Below are 24,288 nucleotides of genomic sequence, written 5' to 3' on the forward strand. Positions count from 1 at the left end.
TCGTTGGATATTTACAATAAAATCTCTTGCGTATTGCAGTATATATGTATTTGAGATTGTCGTCGCGTCGCCCCAAAATTTCAAACTTGTGAACCTTTCAGAAAACAGGTAAGAGACTAGGAAAAATCTCTTTCCTTCAGAGTTTGTTTATGAAATCAGCGAAAGACTATTCTTTTATTAAATTTAGAAAGGCAAGCTGACAACTTTGGGCACGTTAGCTAAAAGAACCGAAACTCACAAAATTCGGATATCCAAAGGAAAATCCGTTACAAACCCAAAACGTCCATGACACGAGCTAAGAGCAGGAAGAAGAAGTCTTGAAGCCATCTTGCAATCGTGTCATCGCCCGTAGTGTACCTAATCATCACCTGTACCTATAGAATGGGTTAGTTTCGCGAAAAAATAGTAGGTGCACAAGAGAGACTACAGAAAACTGAATTAAGTACATTTAATTCAGCAGGTTATGCAGTTAAAAGCAAATATGCAATTAAGAGCAGATATGCAGTTAAACAGGTAAGCAGTACAAATGGGTAAATAGTGCAAGCGAGTAAGTAGTGCAAGTGTGTAAGTAGTGCAAGCGCGTAAGTAGTGTAAGTGCGTAAGTAGTTTAAAGCAAAAAAGCAGTGCAACTGACAAACGCAGCATATGATTCAATTGATCGTAGGATGTGAACCACCACGCAACAAGCTTGTTTTTGTTCCTAGAACGAGGTTTCTGCATCTAATCATGGTCATCGTTTATCGCTCTCAATACTTCTAACAAACGCTTTATCCTGAACAACCTTTATCTATTCCCATCTCTCAAGGCCTTACGCGGTCAACTGTCACCTGTTATGACTTATTAAGGTGTCATACTTTCTCATAAAAAAACCCCCTTCCGTAGAAGGTCCAAAACATGATCACTATCTAAAATCGCTAATGATCTGATTCTCACATCTGAGTCCTGCATGTATTCATGCTAAAACTGAAAGTCAAAACTATAGATTTATAACTGACTATCTCAAATAATCTCAGAAGATCATCACAGCTCTCCATAACATATTATGGTAAGCAAAAACACAAGATCCACGTCGGATCGCTCGGTCTGGGAGATATACGACCTGACAGGAAATTATTGCCCTAGAGGGTATACCTGGTCTTGGACCATACACTTCCTCACAGGAGTTCACCGTCTTTGCAGCTACCCGTTCGTGGACAGTGTACATCCTCACAGAGATTCTACCGCTCTAGCCGGATTACCCAATCTGGGAAAAGTACAACCTCATAAGGAATTACCGCCCTAGATGATATACCTGGTCTTGGACCATACACTTCCTCACAGGAGTTCACCGTCTTTGCGGCTACCCCTTCGTGGACAGTGTACACCCTCACAGAGAATCTACCACTCTAGCCGGTTACCTGGTCTTGATCATATACGCACTCGTAGATAATCCTTTGGAGACCAGGTCCTCAACAGATATCATACTCAGTGATACACGCATCTATACAATTGACCGCTCTTGGGGTCAGTAGCCACAATATGGGCACAAGCATGTATATCAGCAATATGCATCGTATCACTTCACATAGTAAAACAAAACACATGATCACCCATTCCTCCAATAAGGTTCCATGAACAATGAACATATTATCATATACTTCCAACATTTCTTATCACGTGGCATATCAATCACATAGCACAGAAACATATAATACTACGCATCGTGTTATTGCCACAAGGAACATTGCAATCCTTAAATAGGACCTCAAAGCATGCGTAAATGACACACGAGAACATGCAGATATGGCAATCCAGCTGATTCTATAGGCGAAGAGTAACTAACTCTATCCGACAGCCAAACAAAACAACTGAATAAGACAAGCACTCATAACAATGCTCGTAATACATACAATTACCATCAAATAGCTCAGTCGATCAACAAGTAATTAAATTAATCGTAAGGCATAAACCATTGCATCACAAGCCATTCATAAGCAATCATACGACAACAATTATATCACAATATGTAAGCAGCTTATAAGACAAGCAGTCATATCAATCCTAGTTGCCACCAGTTCGTAGATTACGAGTTGTATGCAATCACATCAATCACAAGATATGCAAGCCAACAACTGCTACGTTACAATACGCACCAAACAGATCAACCAAGGGGTAAAGCAAGTTGCATGCTAATATGTAGCAACTGGCATAATGCTATATTATAAGCATTTAACTAGTATGAGAAGCTAGATGTTACTTAGCAAAGAACTGCGTAAGCAGTTTAACAAACTACAGTAACGTCGCGACAGACGGGTACAACTCAACGAGTAACATACTGAACTACCGAGCAAGCAAGCAATCGACTAGTGTGAACAAACTTTATGTTTCGATATTACTGGCTTGCGCGTACGCGCAGGCAAAACGTAGAAACAACTGAGACTAGTTCGAGCGTCTGTTATTCTATGTATTTTCAATAACCAGAATAGCTAGTTGAGTCCGCTCCAAAGATGACGACTTTAGCTGAGAGAGGATTCCCCAAATGAGGCTGATAAGCAGTATCACGGATGCATCCAACTTCTGCAGAAGTGTTGAGCTAACTATTGGAGACCCTTTCCCCTAACTCCAATGACTGGGTAGGCCGGATCATTTGCCCGTAGGGTGGTTGTTAACAACCTGTCCATTGGACTTTTGTACCGCTCTGTCCTCTCCCTTGACAGACAACAAGAAGCGAATAGGTACGTTAGGGGTTGCTTAACTAACGACTCATTCCATGTTGTGGTCTTTAACCCACTCGAGCATCTTGCCTGTGAAGGCGAATGTGCGGCCATTTTATGTGATTACAATATTGTGTATTTAGCACTATTCGAGGTCGCACGACCGTCTCATCCAATCATCGCAGTACTAGACGTGTCGTGCACGACTACAAGTACTCTAGGATGAAGGGGGTATAGCTCCTCAACAGGAGCCTCAACAGGAGTGTTTCACAAAGATGTAATGCTTCTCAAACTATACTTTGACATTCTTTATCTTTTGAAATAGCCAGCAGCTTGTGCCAACATTTTGCATGTGATTATCTCGAATCTCATCCGCTATCGGGGTATTTACATGTCTCGCATGACTCGATACCAACCTCGATAGACGAGATACGGGTTTCTCAACAGAACCAGTCAATCACCTCCTTCCAAATGCTTTGATTTGGGCAATCTTTGATGCTTTTACGCAGCTCCCTAAAATCTGAAGTCGACTCTGCAGGACTGCGCACATGAAGAGCTAGGATCCTTGCGAGGTATCTCTCTCCTTAAACGAGGATATATCGCTCACTCCTGACTGAACTCTTATCGTAAGAGGGAGTGGTAGATGTTTTTTGCATCCTCCACGAGAATGCCTCAAACGCATATATAATGAGCGAAAACATGAGCGTTATCTGCAATAGCAAGGCAGTAACAACACATGCAAAAGCAAGAGCCTGGGTGCAAAGCGCGACGGCAAAGTAAAGACTGTGAGAGGAGTGAAACGCAAAACCTTTGTGTGATACGTGACGGCAAAGTAAAGACTGTAAGCAGGAGTGCAACGCAAAACCTTTGTGCGATGCGCGACGACAAAGTAAAAGACAAGGATCGCGAAACCACGTCCTTGAGTTAAGTGCATACTCGTATAAATATATACATATATATTCATTTAATGATCATTTTTAGTTTAATTGAACTTAATTCAATTATCCAAGTCTTCTGTGCAATCTTCCCCTACCTTGAGGGGTTACGGTCCTCGTATGCCAGCGACGTAGGTAAGCACGAGCTCAAGCCACGAAGGGCGAGCAAGATCCACCGTTTAACCTGGAGATCATCGACGGCGGCAGCGGAGGGAGGTCATAGGTGGCGGCGGCGTTGGAGGGAGGTCGCAAGTGGCGACGGGTTGACAGGGGTCTCCAGCGAGAGAGAGGGTGCAGAGACGAGTCGGGGGGAGAAGGGAAGAGAGTGAGTGTCGGGGAGAGAGAACGGGAGAGCAGAAGAGGGGAAGGGTTTTGTATTTGAACCCCCCCCCCCTGTCTCGATGTCTATTAAAGACCCGAGGGAGGCGATGAGGCTTTGCCTGACCGCCTCTCCTTTTGGATCCGGGTCGGGTCCAACAAAATTTTTTTTTGAGGTTTTACACAAAGTGTGCGTGAAGGGTACCAGATCGCGTGAAGGGGAGTGACTTCTGGGTCTGCGCCAAAGCGTGCGTGAAGGGTACCATATCGTGTGAAGGGGACCAGACCTAAGGTGTGTTTAATTTTTTTTTTAGAATCAAGTGGTATAGATCTGATAACAGATCTGCAGTCTGACAAAAGTCATGACTCAAATCTGTAATCATATCTAAAAGTCGAGGTGGAAGTATGGGTTTCGGTCGATCAAATCTGGTGGATACAGGTACGGTGCAATAATGTTGTAGTGAAGTGGGTGGCGACCTGTTTTTGTCGTGGATGTGGGTGACGACCAAATTTATTTTGGGTCGGTTTTTTTTTGTGTTTTGCTGTTTTGGTTGTCATAAAATAAGTCGATCTGATCATATGTCGTGGACCAACATATTCTTTTGGATCTGATCGTTTGTTCAGGCTGTTGTGAAGCTTATATCGTCGTTTTGTTTTGGATCTGCATATTCTTTTGGATCTGATTGTTTGTTCAGGCTGTTGTGAAGCTTATATCGTCGTTTTGTTTTGGATTTGCATATTTCTTTGGATCTGATAGTATGTTCAGATCTGATCACAGATCTGGGTGTTGTGGTGAAGGCAAATCACTATAGTGGATTGGTTCATTGTGGAGCAGTTCATTTACGAACTGTGACAAGTTGTTTTTGTGTGCACGCAGCAACGTCAATGGTTGTGGATCCTTAGTTCGTGTTATTCATTATGGGTGATGTTCCAAAATCTGATTATAAGAATGCAGCTATTGGGGAATATAAAGCCTTTGCAAATCCCTTCTCCTATGGTTCTTCTGTGAAATTAAATGAAACTAACTATGCAAGGTGGTCCAGAACCTTTATGATATCTGTATCTGGACATCGTAGAAAGCATATTCTATTGGAATCTGAACCTAATGATAAAATAGAAAAATATAATACTTGGGATGAAGATAATTACATTGTTATGTCATGGATCATGAATAGCATTGAATCTCATATTGCAGATGTGTTAATTTATTACAATACGGCTAAACAGATGTGGGACACTCTTCGAGATACGTACTCTCAAGAGACCAATGTGAGTTGTATTTTACAAGTTGAACAGGAAATATATAATCTACAACAAGGTGACCAATCATTAGCCCAGTACTATGCCCCTGTCAAGGCAGCCTTTGAAAGACTGAATGCTCATAGACCTCTGTGCTGCTCAAAACAGAAGGATCATCAAGAACAAACCATGGTTGCTCATTTCCTCATAGGTCTATCATCAGAGTTCTCAGTTGCAAAAGTTCAAATGTTGACTGGGTCAGATGTTCCTACGCTTGCTGTACAATCGATTGAGTAGACTTGCCATCTCTCTTCCACAATCTCAACCTGCATCTCAGTCATCTTCTTTAGTTGTACCATCTAGTTATGGACAAGGAAATACTATGCATGTTAGAGGCAGAGGTCGTGGAAGAGGTATGGGAGGTAGAGGCAAACTCCAATGTACCTATTGTGGAAAATCATGACATTTAGAAGATTGTTGTTGGGATAAATATGGACGGCCTGCATTTTCTCCATTGAAGCTGAATGTTACAAAACTAGAGGTGGAGCATGAAACCAATTCTCCTAGTGAATCTATCACTCTTAGCCGTGCAGAATATGAGGAGTTGGTTTCTCATCGTCCTTTAAGTTCCTCTTCTCTTGTTGCTGGTGTGGCCTACTCTACTGGAGTCCATCTTTCCCCTCATGATAGTAAGTAGATTATTGACTCTAGTGCATCTAGACATCTATGTGGAAACTCTCAAAAATTTTCAGATCTAAAGGCTATTACTGCACATCGGGGAGTCTCATTAGCTGATGGTAGTTCCTCCCCGGTTATTGGTCAGGGAAATGTCTCTATATCCTTTTCTTTGCAGTTGAAAAATGTCCTTCATGCTCCTTTATTTCCTCAAAGTTTATTATCAGTGAGTTGCCTTACAAAAGAACTAAATTGTAGAGTGATATTTGATCATGTGTGCTGTCATTTTCAGGATTTGCTGATGGGGAAGAAGATTGGTGGAGGCTATGAAGAAAATGGAGTCTAATATCTACATCACCCTGTGGAAAACATTTATGCTGCAATTGATTCTTCCTCGAGTCCTGTTCAGTGGCATCGTCGTCTCAAATATCCTTCATTGTCGAAGCTTCGTCGTGTCATTCCTCAAATTCCGTCTACTACATCATTCCAGTGTGAAGCATGCAGTTGGGCAAGCATCATCGGAGTTCGTTTCTTTCTAGTCAGAGTCAGTCCAGTCATAAGGTCTTTGAACTTCTTCATGCGGATGTATGGGATCCCAGTAAGATTCCTACCAAAACCCAATGTCGTTATTACCTTGTTATTGTTGATGATTTTTCCAAGTTGTCTTGGGTGTTCTTAATAAAAGAAAGATCTGAAGTTTTTAATATCCTCAAGTCATTAGTTATTGAAATAAAGACTCAGTTTGAATCTGTTGTCAAGATTATTCGCACTAATAATGCCCTTGAGTTTAAAACCAAAGCACTATTGTAATTTTATCGAGACCATGGCATTCAACCCTGTTGCAGGTAAGGTGAGAAGCGCAGAAACAGAGGTAGAGAGAGAGAGAGAAAGAGGAAGAGAGAGAGAGAGAGAGAGAGACGGCTGGAGAATAATAGAACTTGTTATTCAATTAGGGCTAATCTCTATATTAAATAGAGAGTCCAAGGAACAAAATTACACCCAGGTCCCTCATTAAAGAATAAGATTCAAATAACCTCTAGTTTAGAAAAACTTATTTACTAAAAACATTTTACTAAAAACATCTTAGTCTCAACACTCCCCCTCAAGCTGGAGCATAGATATCAATCATGCTCAGCTTGTCACAACACTTTGAGAAATTTGGTCTCGCCAGGGCTTTGGTAAAAACATCAGCTACTTGATCTTCGGAAGATACATGATCGGTGCAGATATACCTAGCCTGAACCAAGTCGCGAACATAGTGACAGTCAACTTCAATATGTTTAGTCCTTTCATGAAACACTAGATTGTTGGCAATATATGTAGCAGCCCTATTGTCACACATTATCAATATAGGTAGGGATACTTTCTCCTAAAGCTCGGTCAAGACTGACTTTACCCACATAATCTCAGCTGCAGTCTGGGCCATTGCTCGGTATTCAGATTCAGCACTCGACCTGGCTACAACGGTTTGTTTCTTACTCCTCCAGGTAACAAGATTTCCTCCCACAAACACACAAAATCCAGATGTTGACTTCCTATCTTCAACAGATCCTGCATAATCCGCGTCAGTGTAAGCAATAACGTCCAAAGATGGATTTCGTTTAAACAACAGACCTTTACCAGGAGATGCCTTTAAGTATCGAATAACCATCATAGCTGCATCCCAGTGAACTTTTGTAGGTTTGTCCATGAACTGACTGATTTTACTCACAGCTAATGAAATGTCAGGTCTAGTAACAGTCACATATAGTAACTTACCCACCAAGGATCTAAAGCTGGCACTGTCTACATACTCAGACTTCTCATCGAACATGTGAGTTTTGGGATCCATTGGAATATTAGCTGGCTTGGCTCCTAGCATTCCAGTCTCTTTTAATAAGTCCAACACATACTTTCTTTGAGACAACACTAAGCCCTCTTTGTTTCTTGCAACTTCGATACCCAGAAAATATCGAAGGTGACCAAGATCTTTAGTAACAAAGTGTTTCTGAAGATGATCTTTTGTGGCAGAAATATCTTGGGCACTGCTTCATGTTAATATGATGTCATCGACATATACCACCATAACAACAATTCCAGCACTGGTTTTCTTGATGAACAAGGAGTGATCTGAAGCTGACCTGACAAAGCCAAAACTAGACATTACTTCAAATAATTTGTGAAACCATGCCCTTGGACTCTGCTTCAGGCCATAAATAGCCTTCTTCAACTTGCACACCTTCTTACACTCCCCTGAACCTCGAAGCCTGGGGGTTGTTGCATGTAGACAGTTTCATGCAAATCCCCATACAAGAAGGCATTCTTGACATCCAACTGAAACAAGGGCCATCCATGGTGCACAGCAATAGAAAGAACAAGACAAATCGTGCCAAGTCGAGCAACTGGGGAGAAAGTTTCAAAAAAGTCAACACCATAAGTCTGAGTATACCCTTTTGCAACCAACCGTGCTTTGTACCGTTCAATTGACCCATCCGAGTTATATTTAATGGTATATACCCATTTGCAGCCGACAATATCTGCATCAGTTGGAGGATCCACCAAATCCTAAGTGTCCCTGGAACATAGGGCATCCATCTCATCCTTCATAGCCTACATCCATTTGGGGTCGAATAGAGCCTGACTGTGATGAAGCGGAACAGAGGAGGCAGACAAAGCCGAGATAAACTTCTTCATAGAAGCCCCAAGATTAACTTCAGAAACAAACTAAGAAATGGGATGAAGGGTGCACTGTCTTTTCCCTTTTCGCAGAGCAATAGGAAGATCCTCATCAATAGCAGAAACTTCAGTATGCTCAGTGATACTTGCCTCAGGAGAAGAAGATAATGGGGGCATGGAGGTAGGTGGTAACCTGTGAGTATACACTATAGGAGGGTTTCTGTATCGAGACTCCCCAGAGGATGGAGCCACAGGCTTTGGAGTGAACGACTCTAAAGGAAAAGGGGGAATTGGCAGAGGAAAAACATCACCCTGACTCTCTTGTAACCTTGGAGTAGTACTTGAAAAATAAGGACTAGACTCAAAGAAGGTAACGTCCGCACTGACATACTCTTTATGAGATATAGGGTCATAGCAACGATATCCTTTTTGGTTTTTAGGATACCCAAGAAAAACACATTTAATAGACTGCGCAACAAGTTTATCTCGATCAGGACCCAGCTTATGCACAAAACACACACATCCAAAAACTTTAGGGGGGATAGGAAAGAGAGGAGCCTCTGGATAGAGAATTTGAATTGGGATCTGGTCTTCTACAGAACTGGACGGCATGCGATTTATAAGAAACCCGGCTGTCAAAACCGCATCGCCCCAGTATGTAGCAGGCATATTGGATTGAATCATAAGGCACCGAGCAACATTAAGGATTTGTCTATGTTTCCTCTCAGCCACCCCATTTTGCTGGGAGGTATGGGGACATGTAAATTGAGGTTGAATCCCATTACCAGAGTAGAATTGAAGTAAGTCTTTGGATTTGAACTCAAGAGCATTATCGTTGCGAACAATTTTAACACATATGTCAAATTGAGTTTTTATCTCTGCAATTAAAGATTTAAGAATGACAGGACCTTGAGACCGATCTTTTAACAGGAACACCCACGATAGTCTCGAGAAGTCATCAACAATAACTAGATAATAACGACATGGAGACCTATTCGGAATCCTACTCGGACCCCACACATCTACATGAAGAAGATTAAACAATCCTTGACTTGATGGATTCTGACTGGAGGGAAAAGAGCTTCGACAATGTTTTCCCAATTGACATGTTTCACACTGAAAAGAAACTGAGGGAGGTATATGAGGAATGACACGACGAAGTTTTGTCACTGGAAGGTGACCCAAACGATGATGCCACAATAGAGGACTTGAGGATGATATAACAGCAGAGTGGGCCGAAATCTCTGGTTGGTGAAGGTAATACAGACCACCTTCCTCATAGCCACCACCAATCCTTCTCCCCGTCAGCAAGTCCTGAAAGGTGTATCCCATAGGATCAAAAATCACTCTACAATTCAACTCTTTTGTCATTCGACTGACTGATAATAAATTCTGTGGAAACGAAGGAGCATGAAGAACATGTGACAATTGAAGAGTAGGGGTAATAGACATGCTTCCCTGCCCTACAATTGGGGAAGAGCTACCATCAGCAAGACGTACCCCTTTCTGACCTGTCATAGGTTTTAAACTCAAAAAATTGCTCGAGTTTCCGCACAAGTGACCAGAGGCTCCAGAATCAATGACCCACCTACCACCTTGAGCAGATAGGCCATCACCTGCCGAGCACACAACCTCCGCAACAGAAGACTTTGAATTGGATGATAGTAAAGCAAGGAGCTCGTCATATTCAGCCCTGCTAAGAGTTACACAATCATTGGAGGAATCTGCATCTGATTTAATCACTTGAGCCATAATATAAACTAATGGGCTTGATTCACAAAATGCAGATTCAGCCCTGCTAAGAGTTACACAATCATTAGAGGAATCTGCATCTGATTTAATCACTTGAGCCATAATATAAACTAATGGGCTTGATTCACAAAATACAGGAGCAACCACACGCGCATACCCATAATCAACAACAAGCCTGACTGTATCAGGTTTTGACTTCACCAATGAAATCTGAGAAACACGACCTTCGACTGTTCAAATCCAAACTCCAAATATAATTTTAAAGAAACTTGACCAAAACCTTTCACCTCAACCAAGGATGACTATAGGCTGTAAATCAAGATCACACATCCAACACGACTTAGAGTGTGTTATCATCACACATTCGCCACTACTACAACCAGTAGCAGCACCCAACACACGACTTAGAGCGTGATACCACAGTGCCCAACACAGAATCCCACTTCAAAAGACACGGTTCCCACAAACAGAATTTTTTTTTCCAGCACATCAGGGAATCACGCGACATCTGCTCCCAGCCATATACATAATGCCTGATGAATCAAAAAGATCACTACACAGCACCCATCTGCTTGCTAAATAGAATCTGAGCACAACCAACAATAACATAAAAAAAAAAATTTAACTCACGACATCTGCTCCCAGCCATATACCTCATGACAGCCAAAAAAATCAATTTCACGACTTCTGCACAACACTTGTACTTATCAACATAGATAAAGGTATTCACGACAGCTGCGTATTTATCAACCAGCCAAAAGGAATTCACGACGGCAACTCCCAGCAATATAAACCACGACAGCCAAAAATAATATCAGTTTCACGACTCCCAGCAATATAAATCACGGCAGCCAAGAGAGAAATAGGTTTCACGACAGCTGCGTATTTATCAACATAAATAAAGGAATTCACGACAACATCTCCCAGCAATATAAATCACGACAGCCAAGAGAGAAATCAGTTTCACGACAGCTGCGTATTTATCAACATAAATAAAGTAATTCACGACAGCATCTCCCAACAATATAAATCTCGACAGCCAAGAGAGATCAGTTTCACGACTTTTGCTCAGAACTCTTACTTATCAACATGTATATAGATATCCACCATAAACAATAGATTTGATTACAGATCTGAGTCATGACATTTGTCAGATCTCAGATCTGTTATCAGATCTGTATTACTTATTTCAAAACACAGACCGATCACACCTTTTTCCGTAATCACTCGAACTTAGCGCAGGGCACGAGCTCACGCTCCCAAGGATGATGGCTTTGATACCATGTTGCAGGTAAGGTGAGAAGCGCAGAAACCGAGGTAGAGAGAGAGAGAGACGGCTGGAGAATAATAGAACTTGTTATTCAATTAGGGCTAATCTTTATATTAAATACAGAGAGTCCAAGGAACAAAATTACACCCAGGTCCCTCATTAAAGAATAAGATTCAAATAACCTCTAGTTTAGAAAAACTTATTTACTAAAAACATTTTACTAAAAACATCTTAGTCTCAACAAACCCCAAACCTCTTGTGCCTATACTTCCCAACAAAATGGGGTGCCTGAGCGAAAACACAGGCACCTCCTTGATGTAGCTCGCACCCTTATGATTCAATCCAATGTTCCTGCTTCATATTGGGGTGATGCGGTTATCACAACTTGTTATTTGATCAACCGCATGCCTTCATCATCCGTGGAAGACCAAATTCATTTGCAAATCCTGTATCCTAATGTACCTCTCTTCTCTCTTTCACCCAAGGTATTTGGGTGCGTTTGTTTTGTGCACAGACTCAGACCTGACTATGATAAATTAGCCACTCAAGCCACTAAGTGTATGTTTATAGGCTATCCAAAGAATCATAAGGGGTATCGATGTTATGATCCGATTTCCCATCGGGAGTATGTCAGTGTGGATGTATCTTTCTTGGAGTCTATTCCATATTATTCCAGTGCTGGTGCTCAGTTGCAAACTGATCAAGATGACTATTTCCTCTTCCTGTTCCTTCTTTTCCTTTGGAATTGGTGCCCCCATTACTGAATCCAACTCCACCTTCAACTCCACTTACCTCACGGTTTCACAATCCTCCATTGGTGTATGCGCGTAGAGCTCTACCTCCTCCAGTGCCTCCATCATCTTCTTCTCCTGAGGTAAGTGTTCCTGATAGCAATGACATTCATGTTGATGATAACAGGCCAATAGCTCTATGAAAGGGGACATGACAATGTACCTTATATCCTATGTCTCAGTTTGTGTCAGATGCCAGAATTGGTAATCAGATAAAAGCTTTTATCTCAGCCTTATCTGCTGAAACTATTCCTCTGAATTATCAAACGGTCGTTCTCGATAGCAGGTGAAAGCAGGCTATGCAAGATGAAATGGATGCTTTACTATCTCAACAGACATGGGATCTTGTTGATCCCCCAGTGGATGCGGACATCGTTGGATGCAAATGGGTATATACCATTAAGTACAACTCAGATGGTTCAATTGAAAGATATAAGGCCAGGTTAGTAGCAAAAGGTTATACTCAAACATATGGTGTTGATTTCTTTGAGACATTTTCTCCTATCGCGCGGATGGGCACCATCCGTCTTGTTCTCTTGGTAGTTGTTCACCATGGATGGAGTTTGTGTCAACTAGATGTGAAGAATGCATTCCTATATGGGGATCTGTCTGAGACAGTATACATGTAACAACCTCCTGCGTTCGAGGTTGAGGGGGAGTGTGAGAAGGTGTGCAGATTAAGAAAGGCGATATATGGGCTGAAGAAAAGTCCTCGTGCATGGTTTTAAAAGTTGTTTGATATGATGTCAAAGTTTGGTTTTGATAGGTCAGCGTCAGACCACTCATTATTTATTAAGAAAACTAACTCAGGCCTAGTCGTTATGGTGGTATATGTGGATGACATCATCCTTACAGGAGATAACATGAAAGAGATTGCAGCTACAAAGGCTCATCTTTAAAAACATTTTGTTACCAAAGACCTTGGTCCACTTAGATACTTTCTGGGCATAGAAGTAGCCAGGAGCAGTGAGGGAGTAGTTTTGTCTCAACGGAAGTATGTTCTTGATCTATTAAAAGAGACAGGAATGTTGGGAGCTAAACCAATAAATATTCCCATGGATCACAAAGTTCATTTATTGGACGAGGGGTCAAAACCCGTCGATAGCAGGAGTTATCGCTCGTTGGTAGGGAAGTTACTATATGTGACAGTGGCTAGACCTGATATTGCTTTGGCTGTAAGCAAGGTTAGCCAATTCATGGACAAACCGACAGAAGTATACTGGAATGCTACAATGATGATACTCAGGTATTTAAAATCTTCCCTTGGAAAAGGGTTATTATTCAAGAAGGGGGTACTCTCGAGGTAATTGCTTACTTTGATGCTGATTATGCTGGGTCTATAGAGGATAGAAAATCTACCACAGGATTCAGTGTATTTGTGGGAGGTAACTTAGTCTCTTAGAGAAGTAAGAAGCAAACCGTGGTCGCTAGGTCGAGTGTCGAATCTGAATACAGGGCTATGACCCAAACTGCAGCTGAATTGATGTGGGTTTGAACTGTGTTGACTGATCTTCAAGTGAAGGTTTATCTCCTATGGTGATGATGTCTGATAACAAGGCGACTACATATATAGCAAATAATCTGGTATTTCATGAGAGGACAAAACATATTGAAGTTGATTGCCACTACATAAGAGATATAGTTCAATCTGGACATATATCTACCAAGCATGTAATCTCTGAGGATCAAGTTGCAGATATTTTTACAAAGCCTCTTGCCCGGTCCAGTTTATCAAAATGTTGCGGCAAGCTGAGCATGATTGATATTTATGCTCTAGCTTGAGGGGGAGTGTTAAAATAAGTCGACCTCTTAAAGTTTTTCTTATTAAAGTTTTACTTAAGTCTGATTTTGGTATTCTCTAAATAATGAGGGACCCATATGTAATTTCTTTCTTATGGCTGATCTCTATTTAAACAAGTAGAGATTAGACCTAATGCAAGATTAAGACGTCTCTCTCTACCTCTTTTTCTTTTCTAAAATATATGTGTATAATTGGGATGTTTTGTTAACTCTATTTATAGGTTTTCAAGAATTGATGATATTGAAGATCCCTTATGTAATGGAGCATATGATTGAACACCACTTAAATAAGCACAAAATGGAAGAACTTGATGAAGTCTATGAAGACATTTTATGTAATGGGTTTCTTCTTTTGTAATTTCAAACTTATAATGAGTCACCGTAAGTTTGATGGGAGTGTCAAGATGGATGTATTCTTCTATGTATATATATATATTAATATAATAGTTATAGATTATATAATATATAATATATATATCTTAGTCAACCTAGGTTGACATCTTCTAGTCGTTGGAGAGGGTGTCCAATGGCTAGATTTCTAGCCGTTGGACCCTCTCTAATGGCTGGAAGGGAATCTCCTTTTCCCTCTTCCCTCCTTTAATCTCTCTCTCTTGTCCCTTTTTTTATGTCTATATATATGGGTGGGTGGGTGCTTTTGTAAGGTGAGAGAGTGATGAGCAGATTATAGGATTTTGTGTGTTTGTAGTGAGGTTTTTGTAAATTTTCATTATTTTTGTATTATTTCAATTTCATACTTATTGAAATTATTCATTTTATAATTTGTGTATTTCATTGTTACTTCTATGGTGAGTGTGTATTCAAATACATTATATTTTTGGTTCTTGGTATCCATTCTGGAGTGCATCGGGACTCGTGTCATCTCATGACAGTGGGGCACATGTGGGAGCTGAAGATGGTGAAGGAAGGATGCCTCTCCAATAACTATCATAAATCCACCACATGAAAAAGAGAACAAACAAGCTTTTGGCAGCCAACGATCAAGGAAAATGTCTGAAGCTCAATGGGCATCCCATCTGTTAGATCCCATAAATATTAAGGTTACAAGCCACTTTACAATTAGCCCTTTACACTATATTATTCCATGATACAACAAAATATTTTACAATATTGCCACAGAAAATGAACGAATGGGTAAATTGAGAGGATATAATCACTTGGCACTTTGAACTGATGAAGGACAGAAGTAACTGGAGGAAATAAATATTAAGAAACCTTTTCTTAATGAGAAACTCTGGGGTCTATTGTCCCTCCAATTCATTACAGATATATGTAACAATTAGCATTGATCTCAAACCTCAGGAGCCAATCTGGCAGTTTGTGATTCCATTGCATGACATCATCCAATTGATTATGATGATAAAGAATATGGCAGGGAGCAGGTTGGGGGTGTTTATACAAATCCTTTAAGATATTAAATTTGTTAATATATATGTAGTGTTTACCTATGTTGTTGCATTTGTCTTGTATATACCAAAAATACACTTAAGTGTACTTTAGGTTTTTTTTCTATCTTTTAATGTGTATTCTTGTACATTCAATCTGAGTTGTATTCATGGTATATTTTAGGTATGCCTTTTATGTATTTTAGGATAGGTATATCTATTAGACTAGTGAGTATACTTATGGTATACTTTAGGTCAGATTAGGTTTTTTGGTCATTATTAAAATGACTAAATATTTTAATTTTTTTAGTAATTTTTTGAATGACCAACTAGCTGCTGGGTTTTGTAATGGCTAGTTTGACTAGACAAACTAGCCATTAGGATTTGCTTTAATGGCTAGTTTGAAAAGTCAAACTAGCTCTTGGGATTCTAACAACTAGTTTGACTACTCAAACTAGCCGTTATGTCTTCCTCTATATCTTGTTCATCCTTGGTACAGGTTAGAGAGGATGGATGTATATAGTTAGAGAGGATGGATGTATATAGTGTGTGTGTATGTGCATGAGTGTTGTAGTGAGGTTGACTTGTATACTTGTGTGAATATTTTTCATTAATAAAATATTTATTTTTTATGTCTTGTCTTTCCTCATGGCTATGTATGGTTTATTATATCTAGCCAAATGCATTTGGGTTTCATTTATGTTTGATAAAATTGTTGTTTTTCTTTTGTATTTTTTGTGACTCAGATTTTGTGTCATTTCAAGACAATTTATACAAATTTATGAAGAATAAATATTAAAAAACTTAAATAATGTGGAATTAAAGATAAGATTTACAATCAAGAAGAGGAGGATGCTTCAATGCAATTACAAAGATAAGAATTTGCAAAGTAATCTAGTTGAGTTCTCAAGCTTGGATAAGATGAAAGAAACTTTAACAAAAAATGGGGACCTGGAATAGAACCTAGACTCAAGTCAACCATTCTTTCAAAGAAAAAAGGTCTAGCCAACCACATCATTCTGCCTGTTCTGCAAAATCGAAGACATTTATGGGATGGACCAATGCAAAAGAGATTTTGAGGAGGAAACTACCAGAACTTTACACTTGGGAGACACTGTCAAGAGTTGAGACTTATTTTCAGATGGTGAATCATTTTCAAAACTTTCATTGAGTCACCAGGGACAGAAAAAAGATGGGTACCAATAATAGGTTGTTCAACTCTCAACATATGACATCCCCTTCACAACAGCGGTACCTGTCAAAAGTGAAGGTCAGGTGAAGGAACTTAATTTCCATTAGCAGTTTAGATATAATTGTATATAACATTAAATGAAAAATTGAAGATATTACTACAGTTCTATCTTGTATCACTCTACATTTTCACATGCAAAAAGTGCATAAGCACGTTAAATCACTAATAATAGACATTTGATTTATTTCAAATCCTAAAAAAAACACATTATATAAATGTAAATGATAAAAATATACCAATATCAATAGTCGATTCCTTGCTTGCAAATAATGCTCAAGAGCAGTTTTGATTGGAAGTGAAGGTGGTACTTGTCTTGTCCTCAATTGAGCTTCAACTATAGTATCATTAAGTTCACTGAAAATAATATTAGCCAAATGCTATAAGTATAGAAAGATATAGCACCTCTAATATAGAATACAAAGACAGAAGATTAAAGACTACCAGCACAAAAACAGTAACACTCAAGAAACATGAACTCCCCAAATCAAATTCATCAAAATTTTGTTTTAAACAAAGTATCCTTCATTCATGGAACATCTGATATAAATGAAGCAATCCTACAGTAATTAAGAGATGCTAAAAAGCTTGAAAATACAAGATTAATAGGGACATGAATAATAGCATCTACTTCTGAAATTTTACCATGCAGAATATGGTTTGTTTTGTCATATGAAAAAGTACATTATTGAAAAAAATCTCTACTGGGTTGCACAAAACATATTTTTGTAAGTATTAACCTTTATCCAATAAACAATAGCCCAGAAAAATCTGCGAAAAAATGTGGCCTTGATTCCAAATTTTGTGGCTTTGAAAAATGCCGAAGAGCCCTGATTTAGTTTTCTTTCTTTTTGTTTTATTTTTTTTGTTGTTTTTCAGCCATCAGGATGAATGACAGCATGGATGGATGCGAGCTCCACCACGCCCCTTCTGTGACCGAAACAGGGCATCATGCCAAAGCGCCCTGTTTCAGTTTTTCTATTTTTCCTGTTATATGTTTTTTTGAGATTCCATTTCTCACACTAAAAAAACATGATATTTGGAATCACATGAGATTCCAAATCACATGATTTTGAATTTCAGGTGATTTATTTTCACTTTTGTAAAGCACCACCAAAAATACCCTTATTGATATTAAAAAAGCTTATCTTGCTTTTTTTGAAGTTTATATGGGCCAAGTGTAATAAACTGAAAAAAAAATAAGTTTGGATTCAGGTCGGATCCGAACTCGGACCCGACCCAGACCCGAATGGAGGCACCGCCTCCCGTGTTTTTAAGACAGGGAGGCAGGGGTTCAAAGAGAACCCCCGCCCCCCTTCTTCCTCTCTTGGTCTGTCTCCCCCGACCGACTCCCTCTCTGCGTTGCTGAGCATCGCCGCCGACGCCCCCCTTCCGACAAGCACCTTCCGGCAGCCTCCCCAGAGGAGCCCCCGACGTAGGAGCTCCCTCTTCTCGTCGGATACCTCCTTCCGCCGCTGCCGCCGTCGATGACTTCCAGGTACGCCCCTTCTCTCTTTCTCCTGCTTTCTCTCTCCCCCCCGCCCCCCCTTTTCTTCTCCTTTTCAGTCGGCAGGTCGGCAAGGGGCGACACCCCCCTACCGTCTGTGTCCGACTGGTTGGCAGGGGCTTTTGCCCCTGCCTCTCGCCTTTCGGAGAGCCGGCAGGGGGCGACGCCCCCCTGCCGCCTGTTTTTGCTCAGTCAGCAGGGGTTCCCGACCCATGCCCTTCTCTCCCTCGTTCTCTGCGTTCGCTGGAAGGCCGACAGGAGGCCAGTGGCCCCTGTCGTGCCTTCCCCTACCTCTCTCTCGCTCTGGGTCTACCAGGAGGGTGGTGTCGGGCACCCCTCGTGGTTTATCTCCTCGTTGGAGGGACGATAGGGGCGAGACCCTGTCGTCAGCCTGCTCCAGCAGGCCGGCAGGAATCAAGCCCCTGTCGCCCCCACTCCCTTTTTCGGCAGGCGGCAGGGCGTCGCTTCCTCTCGGGCAGAGGGCTCCCGAGGGAGGGCTCTCGGGTGGCCCTTGTGCTATGGTTGGTAGGGTGGCAGGGCCCCCTGCCTGCCTCTTGATCAGGCAAGTCGGCAGGGGTCGAACCCCTGCCACCTCCTTTCTTCGGGTTCTCGGTAGGTTGGCAAGGGTCGAGCCCTTGCCACCTCCCTGAGTTCGGGGGCGATGGCAGGGGCTGAGCCCTCTTGCCGTCTCCCTCTCTTTTTCTTGTTTGGGTGGGCCGGGGGTCGAGCCCCTACCACCTCCCTATGTCCGGATAGGTCGGTAGGGGTCATCCTCTATCTTTTCCCTGCGTTTTGGTAGGCTGAGAGTGGAAAATCCCCCTCCTTGCTCCCTCTTCCCTGGCATCAGGCAGGGGCTTCGCCCCTGCTTGTTTGCGTGTTCATCAAGCAGGGACCAAGTCCTTGCCTCTTTGCTCTTTCGGCGGGCAGGGCGAAGCCTCCCTCATTGTCTTCTTCGGGCAAGGGTGCGACCCCCCCCCTGCCTCCTCGGAGTCCACTTACAGTAAGTCAACAGGGGCTCGCAGTCCCTGCCCTTGCTTCTTGCGCTTATAGCAGGTGCGCATGTGCATGATGTCCCTGCCTCTGCTTCCATTACGTCAGGACAGCGTTAGTGCCCGTGACTTTCTAATTTGGTATTAGCTTGCTAAGATCGTTACTTTTGCAACTCGCACGACGGGTCCTGCTCGCGCTCCGCGACCCGAGCCGTCAACCGCGTACATCCGCGGACGACAACAAGCTTGCAACTCTCAAAGGTAGGGGAAGATTGCACAGAAGACTTGGACAATTGAATTGAGTTCAATTAACTAAAAAGGACAATTAAATAAATATATATGCATATATATATCATATATATTTATATGAGTACGCATTTAACTCAAGGACGCGGTTTTGCGATCCTTGTCTTTTACTTTGCCATCGTGCACCGCACAAAGGTTCTGCGTTGCACTCCTGCTTACGGTCTTTACTTTGCCGTTGCGCGTTGTGCCGGGGGGTTGTGTTGCACTTCTGTTTGCCGCCTTTACTTTGCCGTCGCGCTTTGCGCCTAAGCTCTTGCCTTTGCGTATGTGTTGGTATTGCCTTGCTATTGCAGATGACGTGCAGGTTCTTGATCTTTGCGTATGCCTTAAAGGCATCCTCGTGGAGGATGCAAGGGGCATTTACCCCTCGCCCTCTTTCGACAAAAGTTCAGTCGGGAGCGAGCGACACATCCTCGTCTAAGGAGAGGGATATCTCGCAGGGATCCTGGCTCTTCGTGTGTGCAGTCCTGCAGAGTCGATTTGAGATTTCAGGGAGGTGCGCAAAAGCATCAAAGACTGCTCCAAATCGAAGCATTTGAAAGGATGTGACTGGCTAGTTCTGCTCGCCTTTTTGGCATATCTTGGGTGATCCCGAATTGGGGGTTCGAGCGAACTTCTTAGCGAGTGTTCTGTTGAGAAACTCGTATCCCATCTATCGAGGCCGGTATCGAGTCATGCGAGACATATAGATACCCCGATAGCGAATGTGATTCGAGATAATCACATGCATAATGTTGGCACAAGGTACAGTTGTTTCAAAAGATAAAGTAAAGTTGATAAACTTTACATCTTTGTGAAACACCCCTGTTGAGGCTTCTATTGAGGAGCTATACCCCCTTCATCCTAGAGTACTTGTAGTCGTGCATGACACGTCTAGTACTGCGATGATCGGATGAGACGGTCGTGCAACCTCGAACAACGCTAAATGCAAAATGTCGTAATCACATAAATGGCCTCACATTCGCCTTCACAGGCAAGATGCTCTAGTGGTTTAAATACCACAACATAGAATGGGTCGTTAGTTAAGCAACCCCTAACGTACCTATTCGCTTCTTTGTGTCTGTCAAGGGAGAGGACAGAGTGGTACAAACTCCAATGGACAGGTTGTTAAAAACCACCCTACGGGCAACGATCTGGCCTCCCCAGTCATTGAAGTTAGGGGAAAGGGGCTACATTAGTTAGCTCAACACTTCTGTAGAAGTTGGATGCGTCTGTGGCACAGCCTCATTTGGGGAATCCTCTCTCAGCTAAAGTCGTCCTTTTGGAGCGAACTCAACTAGCTATTCGGGTTATTGAAAATACATAGAATAACAGACGCCCAAACTAGTCTCAGTTGGTTCTACGTTTTGCCTGCGCGTACCCGCAGGTTCGTAATTATCGAAACATAAGGTCTGTTCACACTGGTCGTTGAGTCGTGAGATTCGCTTGCACTACTGCTTCGCTTGCACTACTAATTCGCTTGCTTGCTCGATAGTTCAGTATGCTACTCGTTGAGCTGTGCACGTCTGTCAAGGCGTTACTCTAGTTGGTTAAACTGCTTACGCAGTTCTTTGCGGAGTAATAAGGAGCTTCTCATACTAGTTAAATACTTATAATAATAGCATTATGTCAGTTGCTACATATTAGCATGTGACATGCTTTATCCCTTGGTCGAACTGTTTGGTGCTTATTGTAGCGTAGCACTTGTTGGCTTGTATCTCTTATGATTGATGTGATTGCATACAGCTCGTAATCTACGAACTGGTGGCAACTAGGATTGATGTGGCCGCTTGTCTTATAAACTGCTTGTTAAGACATATGTAATAATACATATATATATATATATATATATAAATATAGATGTATTTATAGATGTATTCACCATAATACCCAATAGGGGTATTATGGTCTTTTCACAAGTACCCAATAGGGGTACTTGTTTTATTTCTTTCCTTTTTCTGTTTTTTAATTTTTGTTTTTTATTTTCTAAAATTGCTTTTGGGGATACCAAAAGGGGCCCCACAATGGAGTCGTTGGGGCCCCCAACGGTCACAATTGTGACCGTTGGGTGCTCCCAACGACTCTATTGGGAGCCCCTTTGGTCTCCTTTTCTTATAAATAGGGAGAACCCCCCTTGTATGTGGTATGGCTCTTAGAGAGCTCCTCTTCAATAAAAGAAATATTCTTTTATGTGTGTAGCCTTATTATAAGGCCCTTCGTATATCCCTTGGTGGATTTTCTCTCTTGTGGTTGTTTCATTTGTCCGTGTTGGACATTGTGAATGCTTTGGCATTCTTAAATTCTTTCGCATACTTCATTACATGGTATCAGAGTCATACGATCTTCTAAGGTAAAATCGTGTCTCTCTCTACTTCCTTTCTTTCTCACATCTTCATTTTGTAGCAATGGAAGTCAAGATCGATCTATCATTCAAACTCAATGGCAAAATTACATGATGTGGGCATCCGCAATGGAGAATAATCTTAAAGGCAAGAAGCTTTGGGGTTATGTAATGGGAACCGTTTCGGAACCCCAACTTAAGCTCACAAAGATGGAAGGAGATCAAGAGAAAGCACTTGAAGGCGATGCTCGTCTCAAGGCCATTGAAGATTATAATCACCAAATGGAAGATTGGGAAAGCAACCATGCAAAAATCCTAGCATGGTTTATGAATAATGTCGAACTCAAGGTATGTGCAAATATTGCAAAATTCCGCTGGGCAAATGAAGTTTGGTTTTTTATGAAGGGTATGTTTACCCAAAAGGATCTTGCAAGAGCTTATTTTTTGCAAGAAAAAGTAAGAACCACAAAACAAGGTGACATGAGCATACAAGATTATTATAGTGCTCTAAATCCTTTGTGGGATGAATTGGCTCTTTTAGAGCCTAAATGGGTGGCTTTGGAGGATGTGGTACTAAGACAAAAACAAATGGAACAAGATAGATTGTTTCAATTTTTATTTGGGCTTCGTCCCGAATTTGAACAAGTTAGATCCTCACTTCTCCATAGATCTACGTTTCCTCCCTTAGAAGAGGCTATTGCCGAGATTACCCAAGAAGAGACTAGGCATAGCATGGGTAAAAGCATAGAGGAAGTTCTTGCCGTATCTAAACCCGACAATCATGTAAAAACATACAAACCACCTCATTTTGTTAAGCAAGGGAGTGGTGGAAGAAAAATGATTATATGTCATCATTGTTATGAGCCGGGACATATTAAACCCGTTTGCCCAAAGCTAAATGGGGCATTCAAGCCAAAGGTGGCTTCCGTTGAAGAATCATCCACCAAAGAAGATGACGGCAAGAACGGGGATCTCAAAGATACTCTTGGACAAATCTCCTTGGCTCTCCAACAAATTCTAAAGACTACTTCTTCCACCTCCGGTGCCGCCATTGCCTCATCATCACCTCCCGGTACGTACTCTTGGATTTTAGATTTCGGAGCCTCTTTTCACATGACTCCTCATGAAAATGCATTAACCAATGTGCACACCAATTCAAAAATATCTTGTGTCTCTACGGCCGATGAAACTTTTCTCAAAATAAATGGTATTGGAACTCTTGATTCTAAAAATGTTTAAAATTTTCTTGTTCCAAAAGTTAGAATAGTTCCTAAATTAAATCTTAACCTCTTTTCCGTTTCTCAAATAGCCGATCATGGATGTGAAATATTTTTCTCATCCCAAGGGTGCTTTGTGCAGGATCTCCGGTCCGGAAAGCGGATTGGGCAAGGCCATAGGAAGGGAGACCTTTATTTTATGGATAACTTAATACTTCCAAATACCTCATTTTGTACTTATGTCCAAGACAAAAATATTGAAACTTGGCATAAAAGGCTTGGACATCCAAGTTACTCTAAAATGTATTTTTTTCCTTTTGGAAACAAGTTTTGTAAAGAAAAAGATATCAATTGCAAAGATTGCATTTTTGGAAAAATGAAGTCTACTCCTTTCCCTATTAGAACCTTTGTGACAACAAGACCTTTTGAATTGGTGCATTCCGATGTATGGGGACCATCTCCGGTTCTATCCAAAGGTGGTTATTCGTATTATGTTACTTTTATTGATGATTATACTAGATATGTATGAATTTATTTTCTTAACTTTAAATCGAAAGTTTTTAACTTCTTCAAAGAATTTCATGCAAAAGTTCAAAATCAATTTCAAAGTCAAATATCCATTCTTAGATCCGATTCGGGTGGAGAGTACTTATCAAATGATTTTCAATCATATCTAAAACAACATGGCATTTGTCATAAAAAATCTTGCCCAAGAACTCCTCAACAAAACGGTCTAGCGGAAAGAAAACATAGACATATTTTAGAAACCACTAGATCCTTACTCATTTCTAAAAATATTCCTAAAAGTTTTTGGGCCGAAGCTGTGTTAACCTCCACCTATTTAATCAATAGCATGCCATCTTCAAAATTGAACAATATCTATCCTTATGAAAAACTTTTCAATATGACACCCGACTACAATTGTCTTCGTATTTTTGGGTGTAAATGCTTTGTTCTTTTACATAAAAGAGATAAATTGTCACCTAAAGCAATAGAATGCGTATTTTTAGGATATGGTCAAAATCAAAAGGGTTATAGATGCTTTGAGTATAAGAACAATAAATTATGTGACCTTTTTAAAAGATCAAAATGGATTTGAAATTTTGGAAAAACCAAATGAAATTGATTATATGTTTATCAATGATCTTTTAGAAGACTCAAATGATGAC

The 24,288-nt window shown here is 41.1% G+C and overlaps 1 protein-coding gene across 5 annotated transcripts in view; it reads right to left on the bottom strand.

Annotated features, from left to right (window-relative positions):
* LOC149843464 (alpha,alpha-trehalose-phosphate synthase [UDP-forming] 1-like) overlaps positions 1-24,288 on the bottom strand; it is a 102,196-nt gene that overhangs the window by 23,245 nt on the left and 54,663 nt on the right. For all 5 annotated transcript variants that reach the window (XR_016430874.1, XM_089999832.1, XM_089999831.1 and 2 more), the window contains one exon: positions 17,020-17,137. Coding sequence is in view for 4 of the 5 variants with exons in the window: in XM_089999832.1 (XP_089855958.1) it covers positions 17,020-17,137 (118 nt within the window). In the remaining variant the exon portion in view is untranslated. The remainder of the gene's footprint in view (positions 1-17,019; positions 17,138-24,288) is intronic.

Source organism: Nuphar pumila, chromosome 3 (genome assembly GCF_984573655.1).
Source record: "Nuphar pumila chromosome 3, dmNupPumi1.hap1.1, whole genome shotgun sequence".
Classification (NCBI taxonomy): Eukaryota; Viridiplantae; Streptophyta; class Magnoliopsida; order Nymphaeales; family Nymphaeaceae; genus Nuphar; species Nuphar pumila.